Raw genomic sequence first — 27,192 nt, forward strand, 5'->3', positions numbered from 1 at the left:
TTTTGTTTACTTTCTGAGGATGTCTGTGCATCTGTAGCAGGCACACATTTCCCACAATCCCCTGTATGAGCAAAATCCAATATGGCAGGTATGCAATCCCATTTGTCAGCAAATTAGGATCCAAGTAGCAGGCATACTTCTAGTAGTTTGAGGTAAGGTAATAATGTTCAGAACCACGGAACCCAGGATTTACCAAAGATCGTTTGCAAGCCCAGTTAGCAGAGGATCCAGAAGTATTGGATTTAGCTCCAGTCATAATCTTAGGTCAAATCTGGAGGGAAATACAGGCAAAAGCCAAAATTTATGGCTTAAAACAAAGGATGCACCAAGCAATATGAAAGGACTCCCTGTCTACAGTGAAAAACAGTGCCACTGGAGACAAAGATGACAGGAATCCGACGAGCTTGGTAACGGACATTTAGCCAAACATTAGTGGGGGTCTATGTGTATATTTGAGCCTGTATGTATAATTTTGACACTGTGGATTAGAGAAGAGCCAAATGAAATTCAACTTGTGCACCCAATTCTTGTTTTTTTGAACCCATAAATGGTGTTTGACATACAATCATTTCACCCTGGCAAAAGAAGAGTACAATGACATCAATAAAAGCCAAAAATTACCATGACATTCATGCACACAAAGAGTGTATGTAACCTTTGGACCACAATTGTATCTAAAAGTACATGGAAAGCTCTGCATGAAGGCTCTGCTGACCTGTTCACATGGATGGTAATATTCTCTATATTCAGAACCTTCTCTTTATGTAAAAGCAACACATAAATACATTTCTCAATTCATCTGTAAACCTCCCATAAACCTTTAGAGGCTGATACAACACTGACTCACTCATCTTCAACCGCTTATCCGGGATCGGATCACGGGGGCAACAGCTCCAGCATGGGACCCTAAACATCTCTTTCACGGGCCACATTAGCCACATCTGTCTAGGGGATACCGAGATGTTCCCAGGCCAGTGGGGAGATATAATCTCTCCCCCTAGTCCTTGGTCTTTCCTGGGGTCTCCTCACAGATGGATGTGTCTGGAACACCTTCCTGGAGAGGTGTCCAGGGGGCATCCTTACCAGATGCCCAAACCACCTCAGCTGGCTCCTTTCAATGCGAAGGAGCTGCGGCTCGACTCTGAGCTCCACATGGATGACGGAGCTTCTCACCTTATCTTCAAGAGAGACAGCAGCTACCCTCCTGAGGAAGCTCATTTTGGCTGCTTGTACCCGCAATCTAGGTCAGCTGTTTTTAGCTCACTAGTCAATGCAGCAACAGTTGCTGGACAGAAAAAGTTTTGGACAGAGAAATAAGAGAAATAGAGAAATAACTAACTTGCTTCTAGAAGCTATTACCAGGACAATTGGATCAAGACCCAACTCTCATGACCACAGGTGAGAGTAGGAACAAAGACCGTCCAGTAGATCAGGAGCTTCACCTTTTGCCTCAGCTCCCTTTTTGTCATAACAGTAAGGTAGAGCGAATGCAATACCGTCCATGCTGTGCTGATCCTCCGGCCAATCTCACGCTCCACTGACCCCTCACTTGTGAACAAGACCCAGAGGTACTTGAACTCCTTCACATGGGGCAACACCGCATTTCCTACCTGGAGTAGGCAATCCATCGGTTTCCTTCTGAGACCTATGGCCTCAATTTTTAGAGGTGCTGATCCTCATCCCAGCCACTTCACACTCGGCTGTGAACCAATCCAGTGAGTGTTGGAGGTCACAGGCCGATGAAGCCAACAGGACCACATCATCTGCAAAAAGCAGAGATGAGACCTTGAGCCCACCAAACTGAAAACCCTCCTCCCCCAACTACGCCTCAATGTCCTGTCCATGAATTACACAAACAGGATTGGTGACAAGGTGCAGCCCTGGTGGAGTCCAACCCCCACCAGAAACAAGTCCGACTTACTGCTGAAAACCTGAACACAGCTCTCAGCTCACAGGGTCAGTAGTGTGATGGCCCTGTAACTGGCACACACTCTCTGTTCCCCCTTTTTAAATATGGAGATCACCACCCATTTGCCACTCCTTAGGCACTGTCCCAGACCTCAACACAATGTTGAAGTGACATCTAATCCAAGACAGTCCCTCCACACCCAAAGCCTTCAGCATTTCTGCATGGATGTCATCAAGCCATGGGGCTTTGCCACCACAGAGTTGTTTGGCTACCTCAGTGACTTCCACCAGGGAAATTACACCAGGGCTGATACAACACCACAATTAAAATCAGTGACAATTGCTACTAAAAATGAACCTGATTGAAAGAACCTAAAACCATAAATTTAAAGTAAATGAATTTATCACTGATTTTATTTTTCAAGGCAAGTAATTGGGCAAAATAAATATAAACATTATTGTTAATACAAATTACCACTTTTACAGCCAGTTTTCTTCAAACAAGTCAGGGTGTTGTGCTGTCTTGGTCTGCTCTCCTTCCCCTCCTGTGTCTTCCAGGTGTCACGTCACAAAGCTGATTGGTCTTGCCTGTTCCTCATCACCAGTGCCTGTATTTATACCCTGGCTTTTCCACTCTTCAGACACCAAAAACTCAGTTTACCAGCAGGGTACCTGGTCTCTGTTTGTGTTCCTCAGATCCTTCGACTCCTAGCCTGGACTAATTGTTTTTTCCTGTCTTCCTCAGATCACCTGCTGACCGTCAGCTTCATTGTGGCCGCATGGTCCTGTCAAACAATTTATGGCTCTGCACTACAAACTCTCTGGTTCTACCTACATCCCGGACAGCTATCCAGCCCTGACCTTCAGTCGTGCCTCTGCTTTCCAGTGCCTGCTTGAGCAACTACCACCATTCATTGTTCATTCTCTACAATAAATTGTTCTCATTTTTATTTGGCCTGTTCACTGCCATTTGGGTCCTAATTCTTACACTATGGGTTTTCAACCATAACACAGGGGTTGGATAAATGAACATTTCCATGTCCCTGAATATGTTTTGGACTTTATTTTAACAGTACAGTACTGTACAATAAATCTGCCTGGAGTAGGCAGTTCTCAAAAACTGAGTCACTGTGCAAGGAGACTCATAACGGAAGCCACCAAGACACCCAAACCACTCTGAAGGACTTATGGGTTTCTGTGGTTGTGATTAGATAAACTGTACTTACTGAAAAATTTGTCTGTTGTATCATCAGTGATATAGCATCTTAGTGGACTAGATCAGTTACTGTACATTCCAAAAATAATACTAAATAAATAAATACATTGTAAAAATGCGTTACTTGGTTTTTGCCTCAATATTTTAGGTTTCAAAAAAATGATTTTAATCATTATTAATATGGCCTTTTAATTTACTTATGCTTTAAGGTCTGCATGATGGTTGTAATGACAGTGCTGACTGTGTACCAAACTGCCTCTTGGGGACAATAAAGGTATCCTTGATCCTTGTTCACCTCCTCATCTGCTCTTTTCCCTTCTGTAACATGTTCACTCTAATCACCACTTTTTCAACCTTGTTTATACTCCCTACCACCTCAACTATCTCACTCCAGAAAGCTACTTTCTCTTCCATCTCCCATCTGATTTCTGGGCATATGTACTGATGACATTCACCATAACCCCTTCAATTTTTAGTTTCCCTGCCATTCACCCTGTCATACAATTCCATCACCTCCCAGACACTCTTAACATGGTCATTCTTCAGAATTACTCCTGCACCATTTCTCCTCCCATCCATACCATCATAGTCCAATTTGAAGCCACCTCTGATGCTCCTGGATGTACTTTCCTTCCACTTAGGCTGTTGTACACACACTTTTGCAAAAGGAGAAAGCTAGATGATACGATGAAGAGGAGAAAGAAAGACTGCCAACATTCATAGTTCCAGTGTGCACTGCACTACCACATATAACTGTCCTCCTCTCCTGCTGCCTCCGGTAGCCTCCACTTCTTCCACTTCAGCCAACATCACAGTTTGTGCCGGCACCCTGCTGGACAGTCGTTCCTGTGGCAGCCTTTGTTCACCTGGGTATCGAGCAGTCCATTGTGGAAATTCAAACTAGGCTCTTCTTGATGCACCCTTATTCATTTCTCCAGGGTTGAGAACAGCACTCACAATGCTCTGGCTTGTAGACAAAAAATACAAGTGCTACTCGGTGGTAAATAATCCCCACAGAAGTGTTATTATATCGCCAGCAATTTATGTTGCAAATAAATGTCAATAAAAAACATTAATGACTGCAGTACAAGATTAAGACAAAAAAAAAAAAAACCCAGTAAATTTCAAATTAAATTAAATTTAAATTAAATTTATGCTCCAGGTGTTCTATTCATAACCATGTATTGCATTTTCAGCAGTTTGTCTTTCATGAGACACAGCTAAGAAAGGTGAGCAGAGTGGAGAGATGTTTGATAATTTTTTTTTTTTTTTTTTTTTTTTTTACGGGACTGTGGCTGTAAAACAATGAACTTTACTCTGAAATAACCAAAGGTCAACTGTAAAGACTGATAAAAACTGATTTTGTGCAACATGACCACTTTGCGAATATTTAAATTGGGGAAAAATTCTTAAAATACTTAAAATGCTTGTTGATGTGCTTCTCAGGCTAAATAACAGCTGATACTCAGCACTAATGCACTTGGATTGCATTAAGATGTAAAAGGAAAAAAAAAAATCAGGTTTGGGACATTCAATTTGTTCTTTTGTTTTCATGCTCTGTCTGTTTATGCCTGATCATCAATTTTCATTGAACACTGTAGCTTATGAACACCTGATCTGTCAGGATTCTTCCTGACAGCAGACTGTCATGGATGGAGCTGAGAACCAACTCGTCCTGAGCCCCTGTGAATGCAGCATTCAATGTTCACCTGTTACTAATCAGCTCTGTCACTATTTAAGCAGTGTCAGGGTTTAGCCCTGGACCTGCCCCGAATCTGGTTTTGTCCCCCCAGTCACTGTCTGTTTTCCTCTCTTTGTCCTTCTGTCTGACCCTGAATGTTTATTTTCTGTTTCTTCCACTTTGGTCTTGGTTTTATGATCTGTTACACTTCAGCCACGTTAAGTTCTGTTCTAGTTTAGTCTCTGCTTTTTATTTAGTCATACTGTGTTATCACATTAAGTTTTGAGGATTATCTGTTACACTTCAGCCACTTATTGAGTTCTGTTCTAGTTTAGTCTTCATCCTTTACTTTCTGGTTATTCAGTCACTGTCTTGAGCACATTTGTAATTCAGGGTTTTCTGTACACTCCTGCCTCTTGTTGAGTTCTCATCTAGGTTAGGTCCAGCCTTTAATTTTCTGTTCTGTTCCTGCCTTTGTTTATTCTGTTACCACATTTGTATTCTAGGTATCATTATTTCCTTATTGTTTAACATTTGTTCTGTCACTGTCATATTCCTCTTTTTCCTGCTTTTGTCTGACACGCCCACCTGTCACTCCACTCGTCTCACTCAGCCACGCCTTCTTTCCTGCACCTGCATATCATCACGCCCTGATTATCCTCTGATTTAAACCCCTTGTCTTCAACAGCTCACTGCTAGTTCGTTGTGCATTCTGCCAAAATCTATTTAAGCATAAAAATTCAAAAAGAAAAAATAATATAGCACCTTCAACTGCACCACAGACTAAAACAGTTAAATGTGGTCTATTAAACATTAGGTCTCTCTCTTCTAAGTCCCTGTTGGTAAATGATATAATAATTGATCAACATATTGATTTATTCTGCCTTACAGAAACCTGGTTACAGCAGGATGAATATGTTAGTTTAAATGAGTCAACACCCCCGAGTCACACTAACTGTCAGAATGCTCATAGCACGGGCCGGGGCGGAGGATTAGCAGCAATCTTCCATTTCAGCTTATTAATTAATCAAAAACCCAGACAGAGCTTTAATTCATTTGAAAGCTTGTCTCTTAGTCTTGTCCATCCAAATTGGAAGTCCTAAAAACCAGTTTTATTTGTTATTATCTATCGTCCACCTGGTCGTTACTGTGAGTTTCTCTGTGAATTTTCAGACCTTTTGTCTGACTTAGTGCTTAGCTCAGATAAGATAATTATAGTGGGCGATTTTAACATCCACACAGATGCTGAGAATGACAGCCTCAACACTGCATTTAATCTATTATTAGACTCAATTGGCTTTGCTCAAAAAGTAAATGAGTCCACCCACCACTTTAATCATATCTTAGATCTTGTTCTGACTTATGGTATGGAAATAGAATACTTAACAGTATTCCCTGAAAACTCCCTTCTGTCTGATAATTTCTTAATAACATTTACATTTACTCTGATGGACTACCCAGCAGTGGGGAATAAGTTTCATTACACTAGAAGTCTTTCAGAAAGCACTGTAACTAGGTTTAAGGATATGATTCCTTCTTTATGTTCTCTAATGCCATATACCAACACAGTGCAGAGTAGCTACCTAAACTCTGTAAGTGAGATAGAGTATCTCGTCAATAGTTTTACATCCTCATTGAAGACAACTTTGGATGCTGTAGCTCCTCTAAAAAAGAGAGCTTTAAATCAGAAGTGCCTGACTCCGTGGTATAACTCACAAACTCGTAGCTTAAAGCAGATAACCCGTAAGTTGGAGAGGAAATGGCGTCTCACTAATTTAGAAGATCTTCACTTAGCCTGGAAAAAGAGTCTGTTGCTCTATAAAAAAGCCCTCCGTAAAGCTAGGACATCTTTCTACTCATCACTAATTGAAGAAAATAAGAACAACCCCAGGTTTCTTTTCAGCACTGTAGCCAGGCTGACAAAGAGTCAGAGCTCTATTGAGCTGAGTATTCCATTAACTTTAACTAGTAATGACTTCATGACTTTCTTTGCTAACAAAATTTTAACTATTAGAGAAAAAATTATTCATAACCATCCGAAAGACGGATCGTTATCTTTGGCTGCTTTCAGTGATGCCGGTATTTGGTTAGACTCTTTCTCTCAGATTGTTCTGTCTGAGTTATTTTCATTAGTTACTTCATCCAAACCATCAACATGTTTATTAGACCCCATTCCTACCAGGCTGCTCAAGGAAGCCCTACCATTATTTAATGCATCGATCTTAAATATGATCAATCTGTCTTTGTTAGTTGGCTATGTACCACAGGCTTTTAAGGTGGCAGTAATTAAACCATTACTTAAAAAGCCATCACTTGACCCAGCTATCTTAGCTAATTATAGGCCAATCTCCAACCTTCCTTTTCTCTCAAAAATTCTTGAAAGGGTAGTTGTAAAAACAGAGTTTCAGTCAGGTTTTAGAATTCATCATAGTACAGAAACAGCATTAGTGAAGGTTACAAATGATCTTCTTATGGCCTCGGACAGTGGACTCATCTCTGTGCTTGTTCTGTTAGACCTCAGTGCTGCTTTTGATACTGTTGACCATAAAATTTTATTACAGAGATTAGAGCATGCCATAGGTATTAAAGGCACTGCGCTGCGGTGGTTTGAATCATATTTGTCTAATAGATTACAATTTGTTCATGTAAATGGGGAATCTTCTTCACAGACTAAAGTTAATTATGGAGTTCCACAAGGTTCTGTGCTAGGACCAATTTTATTCACTTTATACATGTTTCCCTTAGGCAGTATTATTAGACGGTATTGCTTAAATTTTCATTGTTACGCAGATGATACCCAGCTTTATCTATCCATGAAGCCAGAGGACACACACCAATTAGCTAAACTGCAGGATTGTCTTACAGACATAAAGACATGGATGACCTCTAATTTCCTGCTTTTAAACTCAGATAAAACTGAAGTTATTGTACTTGGCCCCACAAATCTTAGAAACATGGTGTCTAACCAGATCCTTACTCTGGATGGCATTACCCTGACCTCTAGTAATACTGTGAGAAATCTTGGAGTCATTTTGATCAGGATATGTCATTCAAAGCGCATATTAAACAAATATGTAGGACTGCTTTTTTGCATTTACGCAATATCTCTAAAATTAGAAAGGTCTTGTCTCAGAGTGATGCTGAAAAACTAATTCATGCATTTATTTCCTCTAGGCTGGACTATTGTAATTCATTTTTATCAGGTTGTCCTAAAAGTTCCCTGAAAAGCCTTCAGTTAATTCAAAATGCTGCAGCTAGAGTACTAACGGGGACTAGAAGGAGAGAGCATATCTCACCCATATTGGCCTCTCTTCATTGGCTTCCTGTTAATTCTAGAATAGAATTTAAAATTCTTCTTCTTACTTATAAGGTTTTGAATAATCAGGTCCCATCTTATCTTAGGGACCTCATAGTACCATATCACCCCATTAGAGCGCTTCGCTCTCAGACTGCAGGCTTACTTGTAGTTCCTAGGGTTTGTAAGAGTAGAATGGGAGGCAGAGCCTTCAGCTTTCAGGCTCCTCTCCTGTGGAACCAGCTCCCAATTCAGATCAGGGAGACAGACACCCTCTCTACTTTTAAGATTAGGCTTAAAACTTTCCTTTTTGCTAAAGCTTATAGTTGGGGCTGGATCAGGTGACCCTGAACCATCCCTTAGTTATGCTGCTATAGACGTAGACTGCTGGGGGGTTCCCATGATGCACTGTTTCTTTCTCTTTTTGCTCTGTATGCACCACTCTGCATTTAATCATTAGTGATCGATCTCTGCTCCCCTCCACAGCATGTCTTTTTCCTGGTTCTCTCCCTCAGCCCCAACCAGTTCCAGCAGAAGACTGCCCTTCCCTGAGCCTGGTTCTGCTGGAGGTTTCTTCCAGTTAAAAGGGAGTTTTTCCTTCCCACTGTAGCCAAGTGCTTGCACACAGGGGGTCGTTTTGACCGTTGGGGTTTTTACGTAATTATTGTATGGCCTTGCCTTACAATATAAAGCGCCTTGGGGCAACTGTTTGTTGTGATTTGGCGCTATATAAAAAAAATTGATTGATTGATTGATTGCCTCGTTCCAAGCCACCTGTATCCTGTCATAGTCTGTTTTTGCTGTTCTCGACCTCTGCTTGTCCTTGACCACGTTTCTGCTTGAGCCTGTTAACCTGCTTCTCTGTGCCTGAACCCTGCTTTTTTTTTGACTACGTTTTTGCCTCCTCTGATACACCTGTTTGCTCATGCTGGAACTCTGCTTGTCACTGACCACGCCGCCGCCTAAACACTGTCTGTACTGCCGCCTGCCTGCTTGTGACCCTGTGTATCGACCTGAGCCTGTTTTTTGGATAAAGCCTTTTCCTTAACCCACATCTGAGTCATGCATTTGTGTCCATCCGCCCGCTGTGCCTCGCCACCTCAGTCCCTGACAAGCAGGACCTCATGCCACATCAGTGGTTGGATTATTTCCAGTGCATTCCAAGGTTTCCATTGTATCCACAGCTGAAGATCAGAACCATGTCTACACTGAGGATATCAAGTTTTTCAAGCCACAGCAAAACTCACAGCACTCAAACTCTGGACATCATTCTTCACTGCTCAAGCCCAGGACAGACCAAGAAGATGCTGCAGACGTTACTCCTTTATTTAAATTACAACATAGCTAGACAAAGTCCAGATTATTCCATCATCCACTGTCAGTTGTTTAATGCTGCTGCTGGACCTGATTCTCACGGTCAGTTACCATTTTATCTTGCATTTCTCTCCCTTTCACTCAGCAAGATAATTCCAAGCTGGACAGCTGTGGAGGGAGGCACTCTGCACCAGATGGCGCCATGCATATACACTCAACAAAAATATAAACGCAACACTTTTGGTTTTGCTCCCATTTTGTATGAGATGAACTCAAAGATCTAAAACTTTTTCCACACACACAATATCACCATTTCCCTCAAATATTGTTCACAAACCAGTCTAAATCTGTGATAGTGAGCACTTCTCCTTTGCTGAGATAATCCATCCCACCTCACAGGTGTGCCATATCAAGATGCTGATTAGACACCATGATTAGTGCACAGGTGTGCCTTAGACTGCCCACAATAAAAGGCCACTCTGAAAGGTGCAGTTTTGTTTTATTGGGGGGGGGGGTACCAGTCAGTATCTGGTGTGACCAACATTTGCCTCATGCAGTGCAACACATCTCCTTCGCATAGAGTTGATCAGGTTGTCAATTGTGGCCTGTGGAATGTTGGTCCACTCCTCTTCAATGGCTGTGCGAAGTTGCTGGATATTGGCAGGAACTGGTACACGCTGTCGTGTACGCCGGTCCAGAGCATCCCAAACATGCTCAGTGGGACATGTCCGGTGAGTATGCCGGCCATGCAAGAACTGGGACATTTTCAGCTTCCAAGAATTGTGTACATATCCTTGCAACATGGGGCCGTGCATTATCCTGCTGCAACATGAGGTGATGTTCTTGGATGTATGGCACAACAATGGGCCTCAGGATCTCATCACAGTATCTCTGTGCATTCAAAATGCCATCAATAAAATGCACCCATGTTCTTCGTCCATAACAGACGCCTGCCCATACCATAACCTCACCGCCACCATGGGCCACTCGATCCACAACATTGACATCAGAAAACCGCTCACCCACACGACGCCACACACGCTGTCTGCCATCTGCCCTGGACAGTGTGAACCGGGATTCATCCATGAAGAGAACACCTCTCCAACGTGCCAAACGGCAGCAAATGTGAGCATTTGCCCACTCAAGTCGGTTACGACGACAAACTGGAGTCAGGTCGAGACCCCGATGAGGATGACGAGCATGCAGATGAGCTTCCCTGAGACGGTTTCTGACAGTTTGTGCAGAAATTCTTTGGTTATGCAAACCGATTGTTTCAGCAGCTGTCCAAGTGACTGGTCTCAGACGATCTTGGAGGTGAACATGCTGGATGTGGAGGTCCTGGGCTGGTGTGGTTACATGTGGTCTGCGGTTGTGAGGATGGTTGGATGTACTGCCAAATTCTCTGAAACACCTTTGGAGACAGCTTATGGTAGAGAAATGAACATTCAATACTCAACTCAACTCAACTTTTTTTTTATATAGCGCCAAATCACAACAAACAGTTGCCCCAAGGCGCTTTATATTGTAAGGCAAGGCCATACAATAATTATGAAAAACCCCAACGGTCAAAACGACCCCCTATGAGCAAGCACTTGGCTACAGTGGGAAGGAAAAACTCCCTTTTAACAGGAAGAAACCTCCAGCAGAACCAGGCTCAGGGAGGGGCAGTCTTCTGCTGAGACTGGTTGGGGCTGAGGGAAAGAACCAGGAAAAAGACATGCTGTGGAGGGGGGCAGAGATCGATCACTAATGATTAAATGCAGAGTGATGCATACAGAGCAAAAAGAGAAAGAAACAGTGCATCATGGGAACCCCCCCACAGTCTACGTCTAAAGCAGCATAACCAAGGGATGGTCCAGGGTCACCTGATCCAGCCCTAACTATAAGCCTTAGCGAAAAGGAAAGTTTTAAGCCTAATCTTAAAAGTAGAGAGGGTATCTGTCTCCCTGATCTGAATTGGGAGCTGGTTCCACAGGAGAGGAGCCTGAAAGCTGAAGGCTCTGCCTCCCATTCTACTCATAATACACGAGCAACAGCTCTGGTTGACATTCCTGGGTGATTCTGTAACTACGGGCACTATTGGCCTTGTAAATGTAATTTCCACCACACCATTGCCTTACAATATAAAGCGCCTTGGGGTAACTGTTTGTTGTGATTTGGCGCTATATACATGTGCTCTGATGTCACTGTTTATCTCCATAGAAACTACCCAAACAGTCTTTCATACAAACTGTTTAAATGGACATTACAGTGTTGTGGTGGAAATTACGGCAATAGTGTGGGACAACTACATTTTGTTTAAAAAAATTACAACAGTTGTCTTACATTGAATACCCCAATTATGTTTTGATTATTTTACTGATATTTTATTCAGAGATATTTTAAAACATTAGAAAAAAAAACATTTCTTTACCATTCATTTTTATCATTGAAGATCAAAAGTCTGGGTGTGGGACAAGCACAAAACGGCAATATTTACATATAATGATGCTGAAAAAAGGTGAAAAAGTCATCATAGACTACTAGAACAAATTTCTTAACACACTTTCATTGTAAAGATAACTATAAAAGTGTGAAATTTCCCCTTTTAGCTGTTTTTCATACAATATGATCAAAGGACATAAGTGCCCGTAGTCTAAGAATCACCCTCCTGCTGTCAGCATGCCAATTGCACGCTCCCTCAAATCTTGCGACACCTGTGGCATTGTGCTGTGTGATAAAACTGCACCTTTCAGAGTGGCCTTTTATTGTGGGCAGTCTAAGGCACACCTGTGCACTAATCATGGTGTCTAATCAGCATCTTGATATGGCACACCTGTGAGGTGGGATGGATTATCTCAGCAAAGGAGAAGTGCTCACTATCACAGATTTAGACTGGTTTGTGAACAATATTTGAGGGAAATGGTGATATTGTGTATGTGGAAAAAGGTTTAGATCTTTGAGTTCATCTCATACAAAATGGAAGCAAAACCAAAAGTGTTGCGTTTATATTTTTGTTGAGTGTATTACTCATGGACTGTATTTCTTTTTGTACATATTCTGCTTACTTTCATACAATAAATTTCATATTGTTTTTGCCCACATCTGCTCTCCATCAGCTTGGTCCATAGTTAGATATCTAGTTTTTTTTTTTTTTTTACATTATCCAATTTATTTCAAAATTATTATTCGTTGTCATGTTTCCTCATGATATGAAATTGTTGGCCCACTGAGCCACTTCAACACTGTGGAGTCTTTTCACTATATTATTTTTAAACAATGTAGATAATGTCTGGCTGATTGATTCCAAATGTTATTTCTGGGTGGTTCTTGAACTTGAAGCACTTTTAGGTCAATCAATCAATCAACTTTTTTCTTGTATAGCGCCAAATCACAACAAACAGTTGCCCCAAGGCGCTCCACATTGCAAGGCAAGGCCATACAATAATTATGAAACACAGTCTACGTCTAAAGCAACATAACCAAGGGATGGTCCAGGGTCACCCGATCCAGCCCTAACTATAAGCCTTAGCGAAAAGGAAAGTTTTAAGCCTAATCTTAAAAGTAGAGAGGGTATCTGTCTCCCTGATCTGAATTGGGAGCTGGTTCCACAGGAGAGGAGCCTGAAAGCTGAAGGCTCTGCCTCCCATTCTACTCTTACAAACCCTAGGAACTACAAGTAAGCCCGCAGTCTGAGAGCGAAGCGCTCTAATGGGGTAATATGGTACTACGAGGTCCCTAAGATAAGATGGGACCTGATTATTCAAAACCTTATAAGTAAGAAGAAGAATTTTAAATTCTATTCTAGCATTAACAGGAAGCCAATGAAGGGAGGCCAACACGGGTGAGATATGCTCTCTCCTGCTAGTCCCCGTCAGTACTCTAGCTGCAGCATTCTGAACCAACTGAAGGCTTTTTAGGGAACTTTTAGGACAACCTGATAATAATGAATTACAATAGTCCAGCCTAGAGGAAATAAATGCATGAATTAGTTTTTCAGCATCACTCTGAGACAAGACCTTTCTGATTTTAGAGATATTGCGTAAATGCAAAAAGGCAGTCCTACATATTTGTTTAATATGCGCTTTGAATGACATATCCTGATCAAAAATAACTCCAAGATTTCTCACAGTATTACTAGAGATCAGGGAAATGCCATCCAGAGTAACGATCTGGTTAGACACCATGCTTCTAAGATTTGTGGGGCCAAGTACAATAACTTCAGTTTTATCTGAGTTTAAAAGCAGGAAATTAGAGGTCATCCATGTCTTTATGTCTGTAAGACAATCCTGCAGTTTAGCTAATTGGTGCGTATCCTCTGGCTTCATGGATAGATAAAGCTGGGTATCATCTGCGTAACAATGAAAATTTAAGCAATACCGTCTAATAATACTGCCCAAGGGAAGCATGTATAAAGTGAATAAAATTGGTCCTAGCACAGAACCTTGTGGAACTCCATAATTAACTTTAGTCTGTGAAGAAGATTCCCCATTTACATGAACAAACTGTAATCTATTAGACAAATATGATTCAAACCACCGCAGCGCAATGCCTTTAATACCTATGACATGCTCTAATCTCTGTAATAAAATTTTATGGTCAACAGTATCAAAAGCAGCACTGAGGTCCAACAGAACAAGCACAGAGATAAGTCCACTGTCCGAAGCCATAAGAAGATCATTTGTAACCTTCACTAATGCTGTTTCTGTACTATGATGAATTCTAAAACCTGACTGAAACTCTTCAAATAGACCATTCCTCTGCAGGTGATCAGTTAGCTGTTTTACAACTACCCTCTCAAGAATCTTTGAGAGAAAAGGAAGGTTGGAGATTGGCCTATAATTAGCTAAGATAGCTGGGTCAAGTGATGGCTTTTTAAGTAATGGTTTAATTACTGCCACCTTAAAGGCCTGTGGTACATAACCAACTAACAAAGATAGATTGATCATATTTAAGATTGAAGCATTAAATAATGGTAGGACTTCCTTGAGCAGCCTGGCAGGAATGGGGTCTAATAAGCATGTTGATGGTTTGGATGAAGTAACTAATGAAAATAACTCAGACAGAACAATCGGAGAGAAAGAGTCTAACCAAATACCGGCATCACTGAAAGCAGCCAAAGATAACGATACATCTTTGGGATGGTTATGAGTAATTTTTTCTCTAATAGTCAAAATTTTGTTAGCAAAGAAAGTCATGAAGTCATTACTAGTTAAAGTTAATGGAATACTCGGCTCAATAGAGCTCTGACTCTTTGTCAGCCTGGCTACAGTGCTGAAAAGAAACCTGGGGTTGTTCTTATTTTCTTCAATTAGTGATGAGTAGAAAGATGTCCTAGCTTCACGAAGGGCTTTCTTATAGAGCAACAAACTCTTTTTCCAGGCTAAGTGAAGATCTTCTAAATTAGTGAGACGCCATTTCCTCTCCAACTTACGGGTTATCTGCTTTAAGCTACGAGTTTGTGAGTTATACCACGGAGTCAGACACTTCTGATTTAAAGCTCTCTTTTTCAGAGGAGCTACAGCATCCAAAGTTGTCTTCAATGAGGATGTAAAACTATTGACAAGATACTCTAACTCCCTTACAGAGTTTAGGTAGCTACTCTGCTCTGTGTTGGTATATGACATTAGAGAACATAAAGAAGGAATCATATCCTTAAACCTAGTTACAGCGCTTTCTGAAAGACTTCTAGTGTAATGAAACTTATTCCCCACTGCAGGGTAGTCCATCAGGGTAAATGTAAATGTTATTAAAAAATGATCAGACAAAAGGGAGTTTTCAGGGAATACTGTTAAGTCTTCTATTTCCATACCATAAGTCAGAACAAGATCTAAAATATGATTAAAGTGGTGGGTGGACTCATTTACTTTTGAGCAAAGCCGATAGAGTCTAATAATAGATTAAATGCAGTGTTGAGGCTGTCATTCTCAGCATCTGTGTGGATGTTAAAATCGCCCACTATAATTATCTTATCTGAGCTAAGCACTAAGTCAGACAAAAGGTCTGAAAATTCACAGAGAAACTCACAGTAACGACCAGGTGGACGATAGATAATAACAAATAAAACTGGTTTTTGGGACTTCCAATTTGGATGGACAAGACTAAGAGACAAGCTTTCAAATGAATTAAAGCTCTGTCTAGGTTTTTGATTAATTAATAAGCTGGAATGGAAGATTGCTGCTAATCCTCCGCCCCGGCCCGTGCTACGAGCATTCTGACAGTTAGTGTGACTCGGGGGTGTTGACTCATTTAAACTAACATATTCATCCTGCTGTAACCAAGTTTCTGTTAGGCAGAATAAATCAATACGTTGATCAATTATTATATCATTTACCAACAGGGACTTAGAAGAAAGAGACCTAATGTTTAATAGACCACATTTAACTGTTTTAGTCTGTGGTGCAATTGAAGGTGCTATATTATTTTTTCTTTTTGAATTTTTATGCTTAAATAGATTTTTGCTAGTTATTGGTGGTCTGGGAGCAGGCACCGTCTCTACGGGGATGGGGTAATAGGGGGATGGCAGGGGGAGAGAAGCTGCAGAGAGGTGTATAAGACCACAGCTCTGCCTCCTGGTCCCCACGCTAGACAGTCACAGTTTGGAGGATCCCAAAAAATTGGCCAGATTTCTAGAAATGAGAGCTGCTCCCTCTAAAGTGGGATGGATGCCGTCTCTCCTAACAAGACCAGGTTTTCCCCAGAAGCTTTGCCAATTATCAATGAAGCCCACCTCATTTTTTGGACACCACTCAGACAGCCAGCAATTCAAGGAGAACATGCGGCTAAACATGTCACTCCCGGTCTGATTGGGGAGGGGCCCAGAGAAAACAACAGAGTCCGACATTGTTTTTGCAAAGTTACACACCGATTCAATGTTAATTTTAGTGACCTCCGATTGGCGTAACCGAGTGTCATTACTGCCGACGTGAATTACAATCTTACCAAATTTACGCTTAGCCTTAGCCAGCAATTTCAAATGTCCTTCGATGTCGCCTGCTCTGGCCCCCGGAAGACAATTGACAATGGTTGCTGGTGTCGCTAACTTCACATTTCTCAAAACAGAGTCGCCAATAACCAGAGTTTGATCCTCGGCGAGTGTATCGTCGAGTGGGGAAAAACGGTTAGAGATGTGAACGGGTTGACGGTGTACACGGGGCTTCTGTTTAGGGCTACGCTTCCTCCTCACAGTCACCCAGTCAGCCTGCCTTCCCGACTGCACGGGGTCTGCCAGGGGGGAACTAACGGCGGCTAAGCTACCTTGGTCCGCACCGACTACAGGGGCCTGGCTAGCTGTAGAATTTTCCACGGTGCGGAGCCGAGCCTCCAATTCGCCCAGCCTGGCCTCCAAAGCTACGAATAAGCTGCACTTATTACAAGTACCGTTACTGCTAAAAGAGGCCGAGGAATAACTAAACATTTCACACCCAGAGCAGAAAAGTAAGGGAGAGACAGGAGAAGCCGCCATGCTAAAACGGCTAAGAGCTAGTAGCTACGCTAAGCTAGCGGATTCCCAAACAGGGAATCCGACACTAGACAGGCTGTGGAGCAGCACAGGCAACGCACGACAACAGTGCTAAAATAAAATAAAAATCCACTAGACAGGCTGTGGAGCAGCACAGGTAACGCACAACAACAGTGCTAAAAAATAAAATAAAATAAAAATAAAAATCCACTGGACAGGCTGTGGAGCAGCACAGGCAACGCACGACAACAGTGCTAAAACAAAATAAAAATCCACTAGACAGGCTGTGGAGCAGCACAGGTAACGCACGACAACAGTGCTAAAAAAATAAAATAAAAATAAAAATCCACTGGACAGGCTGTGGAGCAGCACAGGCAACGCACGACAACAGTGCTAAAACAAAATAAAAATCCACTGGACAGGCTGTGGAGCAGCACAGGTAACGCACAACAACAGTGCCAAAAAACAAAACAAAAATCCACTGAACAGGCTGTGGAGCAGCGCAGGTAACACACGACAACAGTGCCAAAAAATAAAATAAAAATCCACTGGACAGGCTGTGGAGCAGCACAGGTAACACACGACAGGTCCTTTGGTAATGATTTTAAAAATACGAGGTCTGTTAGAAAACTATCCGACCTTTTGATTTTTTGCAAAAACTATATGGATTTGAAACGTGCGCTTGCATCAGCCAAGCTTGAACCTTCGTGCGCATGCGTGAGTTTTTTCATGCCTGTCGGTTGCGTCATTCGCCTGTGAGCACGCTTTGAGTGAGCAGTGGTCCACCCCCCTCGTCTGATTTTTATTGTGAGGAAAATGTCTGAATGATTTGGAGCTTTGCTGCATCAAATTTTTCCAGAAACTGTGAGACAGCCAGGTGGAAACCATTCGGAAGATTCAGACGGCTTTCAGGGACGATTCTATGGGGATCACACAGATTAAGGAGTGTTACAACTGGTTTAAAGACGGCACACAATGGCGGAGGGCGCGCCACGCTCCGAGCGGCAATCGACAGGCTGAAACGACCAGATCATTTCCAAACTAAATGCTGTGTTGATCCGGGACGTCATCTGACTACCACAGAAATGGCAGAAGAGGGGGACATACCACTTTTTCGGCACATTCCACTGTTACAGGAGTTTTTGTGATGGAAAGAGGAGCGGAGGAATTCGCCATGGAGCCGCTAATGGCGCGGGACAAAAACACCTCCGTGTTGGTCTCACAGGACATGTTGTAACATGCCCAGCTCTTGCACCATTCGGAAGATTCAGACGGCTTTCGGTGGCTTTTCAGTCGTGTGACTATCCGAGTCACACGACTGAAATAAAAAGGTCGGATAGTTTTCTAACAGACCTCATATGTATGATTTTAGACAAATCCATCTTATTTTGTTAACAATAAAACCATATTAGAAACCATTTACCATCAGTCCATTTTGATTTTTTTCTCTATTTCCAAAATTGTGTAGGCTTTATTAATAACTGTTCTACCACTGTCCCATAATCTTACAATGAAGATAAATATGATTTATCTGAAAACTTTTAATGTACCTCAATAGAGTCATATTAAAGTAATCAAAAACATTTTCTTTGAAAGTGGGATGCATTTCAATGTCAATAATATAATAAAATGTAATAATGACTGTCAAAATAATTTAAGTTAGAATAATTAATTACAACACCCATTTTTAATCTAAATTAATTACACTTTGATTTGTTTTGATATCACATACTTGGTTTGTAAATAAAGAGTGTGACTGGTCTGCAGACATTTTCTGCTTGAACATTTAGTCAGTCCTGCCCAGCACCCAGTGTTAAACTTAGTGTGAAGTTTGGATGACGTTTGGACAAATACGGCAAAACAGTACGAAACAGTTCAAATTTGCGCACCACAAAACATTGCACCGACTGGTAGGCATGCACGATCCCGATGCGAGAGCTCGTGCACGCGACTGTGTCTTTCAAGCTGGAACAGTGCGAGGTGCACCACATCGTGTCGCTTATGTGAAATAAATTAAAAAAAAAAGAAAAACACATACCACCCACTGGACGCAAACCCACACCTTCTAAAAGCTCTGATTACCAGTCAGCAACTTTACCACTAAGCTATGGAGCTGTTCTTTGAAACCTGAGGGAATCTGCCTCACATCAGAAAGGACATGGAAGTATTACAAAAATAAATAAATAAATCACACACCATATAAAAACACCACATTTATCAAGCGAGCAATACAAATATGCTCTGTCTGTTCATCTGTAGATGACCCATGGTCACAGACATACCGTCATGAAATGACATGAGGAGTGTGCTCTGGTCATGTCCACATCTACTGGTCAGGTGTGTCCAGTCTGCCGCATGCGTGTTCTGCTGACACGTGTGTTTTGTGGACAGCGCACTGCAGCACAAACACTGCGTCATTATTAATTAATTTATTTTTCTTTTATATAGCGCCAAATCACAACAAACAGTTGCCCCAAGGCGCCTTATATTGTAAGGCAAGGCCATACAATAATGATGTAAAACCCCAACGGTCAAAACGACCCCCTGTGAGCAAGCACTTGGAACATGTGGAACAGGATCGCCCACTGCATGTTCTGATTGGATGATCCATTTCATCCTGGCAGACTGTGCGCACGCTCACTCGCTGCAGCTTGTCGCCACAGCGATATGTTTTTATTTATGTCCACATAGTACAGCAATAAGACACACGCGCCTCACAGTGGACACAGTAGGTGTTGTCCAGCTGGAATGACCAGAATGACAGATCACCACAGCTGCTCCTGTCATAGCCACACCTCCTGTCAGTTCTCAGTGCACACACCAAAGCCACACTCGTGGGTTAGGGTTAGACAAATTTCTCTGTGAGTACGACAGTGGTTGTCTGCAGTCTGTTATCGTGCCAAGAGTGTGACTGGTCACACATTTTCTAAGTGTCATGTGAGCGGTGTTCGATGTTCATCTGTGTCACCTGGAATCTGGCTGACACCTGCCGTGAAAGGGTGCGATGGGTTCACGCAGCGCACACTCTGTCGTTCAGCTGCTGTTGTGCGCAAATACTTGTAGCAACAGGTGTAAGAGGCATTAGAGGCAGGGATGATTTCACATGGTTTGCACACAATTCCTGCATCATGCTCATTAAGTGTGCACTTCGTCAAAACATTGCACTATGTGTGAAGGGGCCCTTAATGTGGTTTGGATGTGCATGCCTTTGAACACTTTTGAATGGTTCTGCACAGCCACAGTCCCAAAACTTTGATTCCAACTGCTGTCCACTCCTGCCACATTTGAAACCCCACCACCTGCCTTCTTGCTGGACCTATCTCACCCTTGAAACAGCACCCAGCTTGTCTGCCACCTTGCAAAGACCGCCATGGATCGACCCTCCTGGCCTGAGATGTGTGTTAACACTAAACCTATTAACATTCATGGGTTCTATAAACTCTCTTTTCATTCACCCCTCTGCTTGCTTAGTGTCTGGACAGGAGTTTACCAGTTCCTGCCATTAACAGGGCACAATGGTGCCCTTGTTAAAACGAGATGCATATGTAGCAACCAATTCTATTGGCCACAAATGTATAATAACTGTAAAAATGTGTCATCAGATAAAACAAGTTATGAAAATAGTCCTGTTTTTACAGAGTGAGTAACACATATCCTGCTATTATTTAGATATGGTAAAAATGACATTTGATGAGTAGTGGTCAAAAAAAAAAAGTTAAATATTATCAATTATCTTTTGATAGAAGTATGTCATCTATTGGACATTAAAACTAGATAAAGCTGATAAACTTGAAAGACTGTGACAAATGTGTTCTTTTATGTATTTTTTTCAACAAGTTCACAAAGCCAAAGTGCTAGTTAAAGAAACACCCATACACAATCCTCACCCTATGATATCTTGGGCCATACAGAACTGTGCTGCATCTGTGCACATGTGCACTCATCCTTTTCCTGATTGTGAGTGTGAGTTTAAAAAAAACTCCCATCCAGGGTGCACCCTGTGTCTCACCCAATATATGGCGGGATAGGCTCCAGCCCTGACCCTTAATTGACGTAAGCAGGCATGGAAGATGGATGGATGAATGGTGGGGAATCCTAAGCCATGAGTTACCTTGTTCCAGTATTCAATCTTTTGAAAAGCTTCAGTATAAAATCAAACTTGCTTAATGTAAACAATTATGTATCTGAAACTGCAATCCTTTGAAAACCAGAATGATAAATTGGTTAATCAGAATGTAACCCACCTGGGCAGAAAAGAAGCGCCTGCACTTCTGTGACCACTGGGTGGCAGCTTAGGTCATCAACATCCCAGCTGTATAGTATTTCCTGGGTCATAGGCATGCATGCATTAAGAGCAAGGACATGCCTAGGCTCCAAATATGTATTCCAAACATTCATGTCTGTGATGTTGCCAACAAAGGGCTCTGTGAAATTCCCTCCAAAGGAGTCTTGATCCTGTCCCAAAACAAGTATACCGTCACCGTGGATATCCCTGGGAGTGTCTCTCCCTGAACCCATGTCCTTTCTTTCACCATCTACATAGATAGCCCAGTGGCTGTTGACACGGCGCCATGTGACACATATATGATGCCATGTTCCATCATTGGAGAAGGAAGCCTTGTATGGCAGGTGTTGACCATGGACGATGAGCGCCAGACGGATGCGTTCCTGCAGCTGACCTCGGAGCTGGAACTCATTGGTAAAGACAGGTGCAGCATAGGAGAAGATAGTGGACACCTCAGTCCACTCTGGGTCCCACTGAACACGAACACAGACGCTCACTGAGGACAGGGCCGGGAAGGAAATGTTGACACGAGCAAAACCCTCATGTGACTCTTTTGGGAAGTGAAGAGCTGAGAATTTTAAATCTAAAGAAACAGAGAAGAACACTGTAAAATGATGTTTACTTTTGTATTACGCATTTCTTTTATTGAACAAACTCCTTAAAATCTTTTTTAAACACACAACAGCTTGTATGGTGGCTTTGCAGTGACCAGACGGTGCCATAATAGCTCATATGCTCATCTCAGCATAATGTGTACTTCAACAATATGAATTTCATCAGTGCTATAATAAAATCACAATTCAGCTGCTTTGTTCTACATTTGAAAATAAAAACCTGAGGAGGAGAAACTCGTAGAATGAAATAAGTAAGGTGAAGGTGATGATGCTGTGTGGCAAATTTGGAGAAGGTTGATTAACCAACAAAAATGAAAAAAAAAGTAATCAATCCCAATAAAAATATGCCTTCTGATAGGTTCAGATGGTGCATATGTTAGAGAGCTTTCACATTATGATGCCGGCCGACACATCAGATTCTCAAAAATTTGACTAACGTAATAAACATATAGTTGAGTGTGTGTGTGTGTGTGTGAGTGTGTGAGACTTCAATCACAGAGAAACTGTAGAAAACTGACATTTGCCATTTGGTATGCTCATGTATTTTGTGTCAAAGATGAACATTTGAGCCAAAATTGACCATTGATAGGACTAATATTTTTGGAGAAGCCACAGATATTAGCTAACAACAATGAACAATGGATGTTGCCAACTACATTCTGGACTCACATGCCATTCCAGCAGGGGGCAGTAAGTCATATTTACATTAAAAATGTGAGTGCGGTGAGTGATTTTTTTTTTTTTTTAGTAAGTTCAATGTAAGTACATAATATAATTGTAAATTTGTTAAATGTACATGGATGACACAAGAAAGTGAAAACACATTTCCATTGTTTTCATTTAAAATCAAATGACAAAATTGAAGTAAAAAAAAGAATAATATTAAAAATAATAATGATAATAATATGAGCGAAGCATCGCGCAGGGGCACGAAGCTCACTCATGGTACAGGGCGTCCTAAACAGGAAGCGCCAATTTTCAAATAACAGTAAAACAGGAAATGTTCAAATGTCAAACACTTCCTGGATTGACAGACGAGATCCCATGGAATCTCGCGGGAACTCAGTGGCAAGCTCACACTCAAACAGGAAGTGCCAAATTCTCAGTCACAGTGAAACAGGAAATGTTCAAATGTCAAACACTTCCTGGCATTGGTGGAGCTAGAGAGGAGGCTGGGGTTTCGCTGGACTCTCCTGAAATCTGATTGGACACAGATGATTGACATGTCACGGCACCACACAATCAGTGAGTCACATTCACTGCTAGGTTCCTCCTGTCCAGGAGTTTGTGCTGTGCACCACAAAAATTTCTAATCCACCTTAGAAGAAGAAGAAGAAAAATGTTTGCTTCAGATTTGAACTGAACACTGAACACGTTGTTTGAACTGTGGACTTCTAATCACACCAAACATACTGGTGAGTAAACGTTTGTATTTTATGTCAGAAATGAGGTCCAGGTTGTTAAAAGCAGCATTTCTCCTTTAATTTGGGTGGCTTATTGTTGTTGGCTTATTAGTGCAGCAGATAACTGAAACAATCCTTCAAATGGTGATACAAGAATCAAATTCAGCACAAATACAGCTGGAGCAAAATTAATGGAGCAACTTTAACTTTTGACCCCTGTACAAACTGAAACTGACCTTTGACACCATTAATGCTGTTTTACTTCTGAATTCCATAACATTCAGTCACAAACTGTCCAAACTATACCTTTTTGGAATCTTTATGATCAGGCAAATAATGTGGTATAGTTTTATATATGATTGGAGCATCTTAGACCCCTGTGTAATTCTTCAGTTGACCCCTACCTGGCTGCCTGTTGATAATTCAAGTGGCCAATCAGTTTTTATAAAATAGTTCATGTCTATGGATTATTTGTGCCAGATTTGATGCTTGTATTACCATTTGCAGGATTCCACTCTAAATATTCTCTTATCTGCTGCTCATAGACTCAGACTCACTTTTATTGTCATTCGACCCTTACAGGTAGAACGAAATGCAGTTTCTCCAGGTCTTGGTGTAGTTAACTGGGACAATTTTTTTTTTAACCTAACCTATTGTATAAACTTTTGCAATACAAACTTTTGCAATGTGCAATATGCACACCCCTGCAGCCATAGAATATATATACACAAGGCACAGGGTCAGCAGCAGCAGCGTTAGAGTATTAAGAAGGTGACAATGTGCATGTAGTGCAATGTTCACAGTTTGGTGGTGGATGTTGAACTGTTCAACAGTCTAACAGCATTCGGGTAGAAGCTGTTTTTCAGTCTTGATGTTTTTGCCCAGATGCTGCACAGCATCCGGGCAAAGGGGTGTGAACAGACTGTGCGCAGGGTGGGTGGAGTCTCGGAGGATGCAGGTAGCTTTGGCTCTACATCTGGTGATGTAGATGTCCCCAATGGTAAGGTGCATCCGATGGTCCTCTGTGCAGACTTCACCACCCGCTGCAGCGCTTTCTTCTATGCCACCGTGCAGCCACCATACCACACAGGGAGGCAGCAGGACAGGACACTCTCCACTGCACAGCTGTAGAAGGCCCTGAGGACCTCGATGTTCAGTCCGGCCCTTCCCAATTTCCTCAAAGAATAGAGACACTGGTGGGCTTTCTTGATGACAGCTGTGGTGTTGGTGTGCCAGGTGAGAGTTTTGGAGAGGTGGACTCCAAGATACCTGATGGAGGAGACAATCTCCACCGCTGCTCCGTTGATGTAGGGGGGTAGGGGGTGGTGGGGGCTGACCTGCAGAAGTCAACATCTGTCTCCTTGGTCTTCTGGGTGTTGAGGATGAGGTTGTTGTCTCCGCAACATCGTGTCAGGTTCTCCACTTCTTGCCTGTACGCTCTCATCCCCTTGGCTAATGAGCCCAATCACTGCTGTATTGTCTGCAAACTTAACAACAAGATTATTCTTGTGCTGGGCTCTGCAGTCGAAGGTCATCAATGTGTACAGCAGTGGACTGAGCACACAACCCTGGGTAAGCCAGTGTTCAGGATGATAGTGGCGGATGAGGTGGTGTTGATCCTGACACTCTGTTGCCCCCCAGTCAGGAAGTCCAGGATCCAGTTGCACAGTGCTGAGGGGGCTCCTAGTTCAGCCAGCTTGGAAACCAGTTTCTGCAGGATGATAGTGTTGAACGCAGAAGTGAAGTCCAGGAACAGCAGCCTTGCATAGGAGTCCTTGTTCTCTGTGTGGGAGAGGGCCTGATGCATCACGGTGGAGATGGCATCAGCTGTGGACCGGTTTTGCCTATACGCGTACTGGTGTTCATCTACAGTCACATCGATAGTCTGCTTCAGGTGCCTCATCACCAGCCTCTCAAAGCACTTTGTGGTGATGGGGGTGGGTGCAACTGGCCTGTAGTCATTGAGGCAGGATGGTGCAGAGGTCTTTGGCACAGGGATTATCCTTGATGTCTTGAGGCACGGCGGAACTCTGGCTTGAGACAGAGAGGTGTTGAATATATCCGCCAGAACCTCCGACAGCTGGTGTGCACAGTCTTTAAGGACCCTCCCTCATATTCCATCAGGGCCCCGGGGCTTTCGGGGGTTGATCCTCTGCAGCACGTTCCTCACCTCAGCTGTAGTGATTTTGCTGACTGGGGGGTCTTTGTGGAGGGAGGGACTCGGGACGGGGTGGTGGTGTTGGACACCTCGAAACGCGCATAAAAAGCATTCAGAGTGTCCAGGAGCACTGGGTCTGCAGAGCACCGTGCTACATTGTTTTTGTAGTCCGTGATGCATTTGATGCCCCTCCACATGCTCTGTGGGTCGTTGGATTGGAGGTGGCCTTGAAGCAGGCCTATATATGAGATGTAAGATGCTGCTCCTCAGTGTTTCTCAGTTGCCCTCAAAAGTATTGGAACACTTGGTATTTAACACATTTTAATTTGTTTACTCCATTTCAAATACATTTTTTCTAAAATTATCTTCCTTAACTCAAACTGAACTTATATGAACTGAATTTATATCTAAAACTTGATATAAATTAATTAAAAATATAAAACCCAGCTTCCTGATGAAGTGTTGTAGAGGAGGATTTTCTTAAAAAGAAGACCTGAAAGTTCCGCTACAATTTGACAGAAAGTACATTTGATATGAAAGCCTAGGGTTGATGTTTTGGTGAAAGAAACTTTTGTATTTCTTCATAATTGATGGAAATAAAGTCCAAGACATATTCAGCGACTTGGAAATGTTCATGTTTCCATCCCCTTACTTGTCTGAAGAAAAGTGGCAATAAACATGATTATTATTTACAGGTTTTATCAAGTTTTAGAGATTTAGAGACAAAGGGCAGCCCTGGCGGAGGCCAACGTGCACTGGAAACAGGTTTGACTTACTACCAGCAATGCGAACCAAGCTCCTGCTGCGGTCGTACAGGGAGTGGATAGCCCTTAGCAAAGGACCACGGAACCCGTACTCCCAGAGCACCCCACACAGGGTGACCCGAGGGACACGGTCGAACGCCCTCTCCAGATCCACAAAGCACATGTGGACTGGTTGGGTGAACTCCCATGAACCCTAGAGCACCCGATGGAGCTGCTCCCACTGAATCCGAGGTTCGATTATCGGTCAAATTCTCCTCTCCAGTACTCTGGAATAGACCTTAACGGGGAGGCTGAGGAGTGTGATCTCCCTGTAGTTGGAACACACCCTCCGGTCCCCCTTCTTAAACAGAGGGACCACCACCCCGGTCTGCCAATCCAGAGGCACTGTCCCTGACCGCCACGTGATGTTGCAGAGGCATGTCAGCCAAGACAGTCCCACAACATCCAGAGACTTAAGGTACTCAGGACGGATTTTATCCACCCCAGGAGCCTTGCCACCGAAGAGCTTTCTAACCACCTCGGTGACTTCGGCCTGGGTAATGGATTAGTCTGCCTCTGAGTCCCCAGTCTCTGCTTCCTCTTCGGAAGACGTGCTGATGGGATTGAAGAGATCCTCAAAGTATTCCTTCCACCGCCCAACAACATCCCCAGTCAGGGTCAACAGCTCCCCACTCGCACTGTAGACAGTGCTGGTGGAGAGCGGCTTCTGCCTCCTGAGGCGTCGGACAGTTTGCCAGAATTTCTTCCTCCTCCATGACCTCCCCGAACTCCTCCCAGACACGAGTTTTTGCCTCTGCGACCGCACGGGCTGCCGCACGCTTGACCTGCCGGTACCTGTCAGCTGCCTCCGGGGTCCCACCTACCACAAGGACAAGTAGGACTCCTTCTTCAGCTTGACGGCATCCCTTACTTCCGGCGTCCACCACCGGGTTCAGGGATTGCCGCCTCGACAGGCACCAGAGACCTTGTGACCACAGCTACGAGCAGCCGCATCGACAATGGAGGCGGAGAACATTGTCCACTCGGACTCCATGTCTCCAACCTCTCTCGGAATCTGGGAGAAGCTTTCCTGGAGGTGGGAGTTGAAGACCTTGCTGACAGAGGGTTCCGCCA

At 42.8% G+C, this 27,192-nt stretch overlaps 1 protein-coding gene across 1 annotated transcript in view; it reads right to left on the bottom strand.

The window, feature by feature from the left end:
• The window catches only part of adgrd2 (adhesion G protein-coupled receptor D2), a 415,295-nt gene that overhangs the window by 366,484 nt on the left and 21,619 nt on the right, over positions 1–27,192 (bottom strand). Inside the window, exon 4 of the mRNA XM_034169723.1 lies at positions 21,100–21,723. Within this exon, the coding sequence (XP_034025614.1) occupies positions 21,100–21,723 (624 nt within the window). The remainder of the gene's footprint in view (positions 1–21,099; positions 21,724–27,192) is intronic.

Source organism: Thalassophryne amazonica, chromosome 5 (genome assembly GCF_902500255.1).
Source record: "Thalassophryne amazonica chromosome 5, fThaAma1.1, whole genome shotgun sequence".
Taxonomy (NCBI): Eukaryota; Metazoa; Chordata; class Actinopteri; order Batrachoidiformes; family Batrachoididae; genus Thalassophryne; species Thalassophryne amazonica.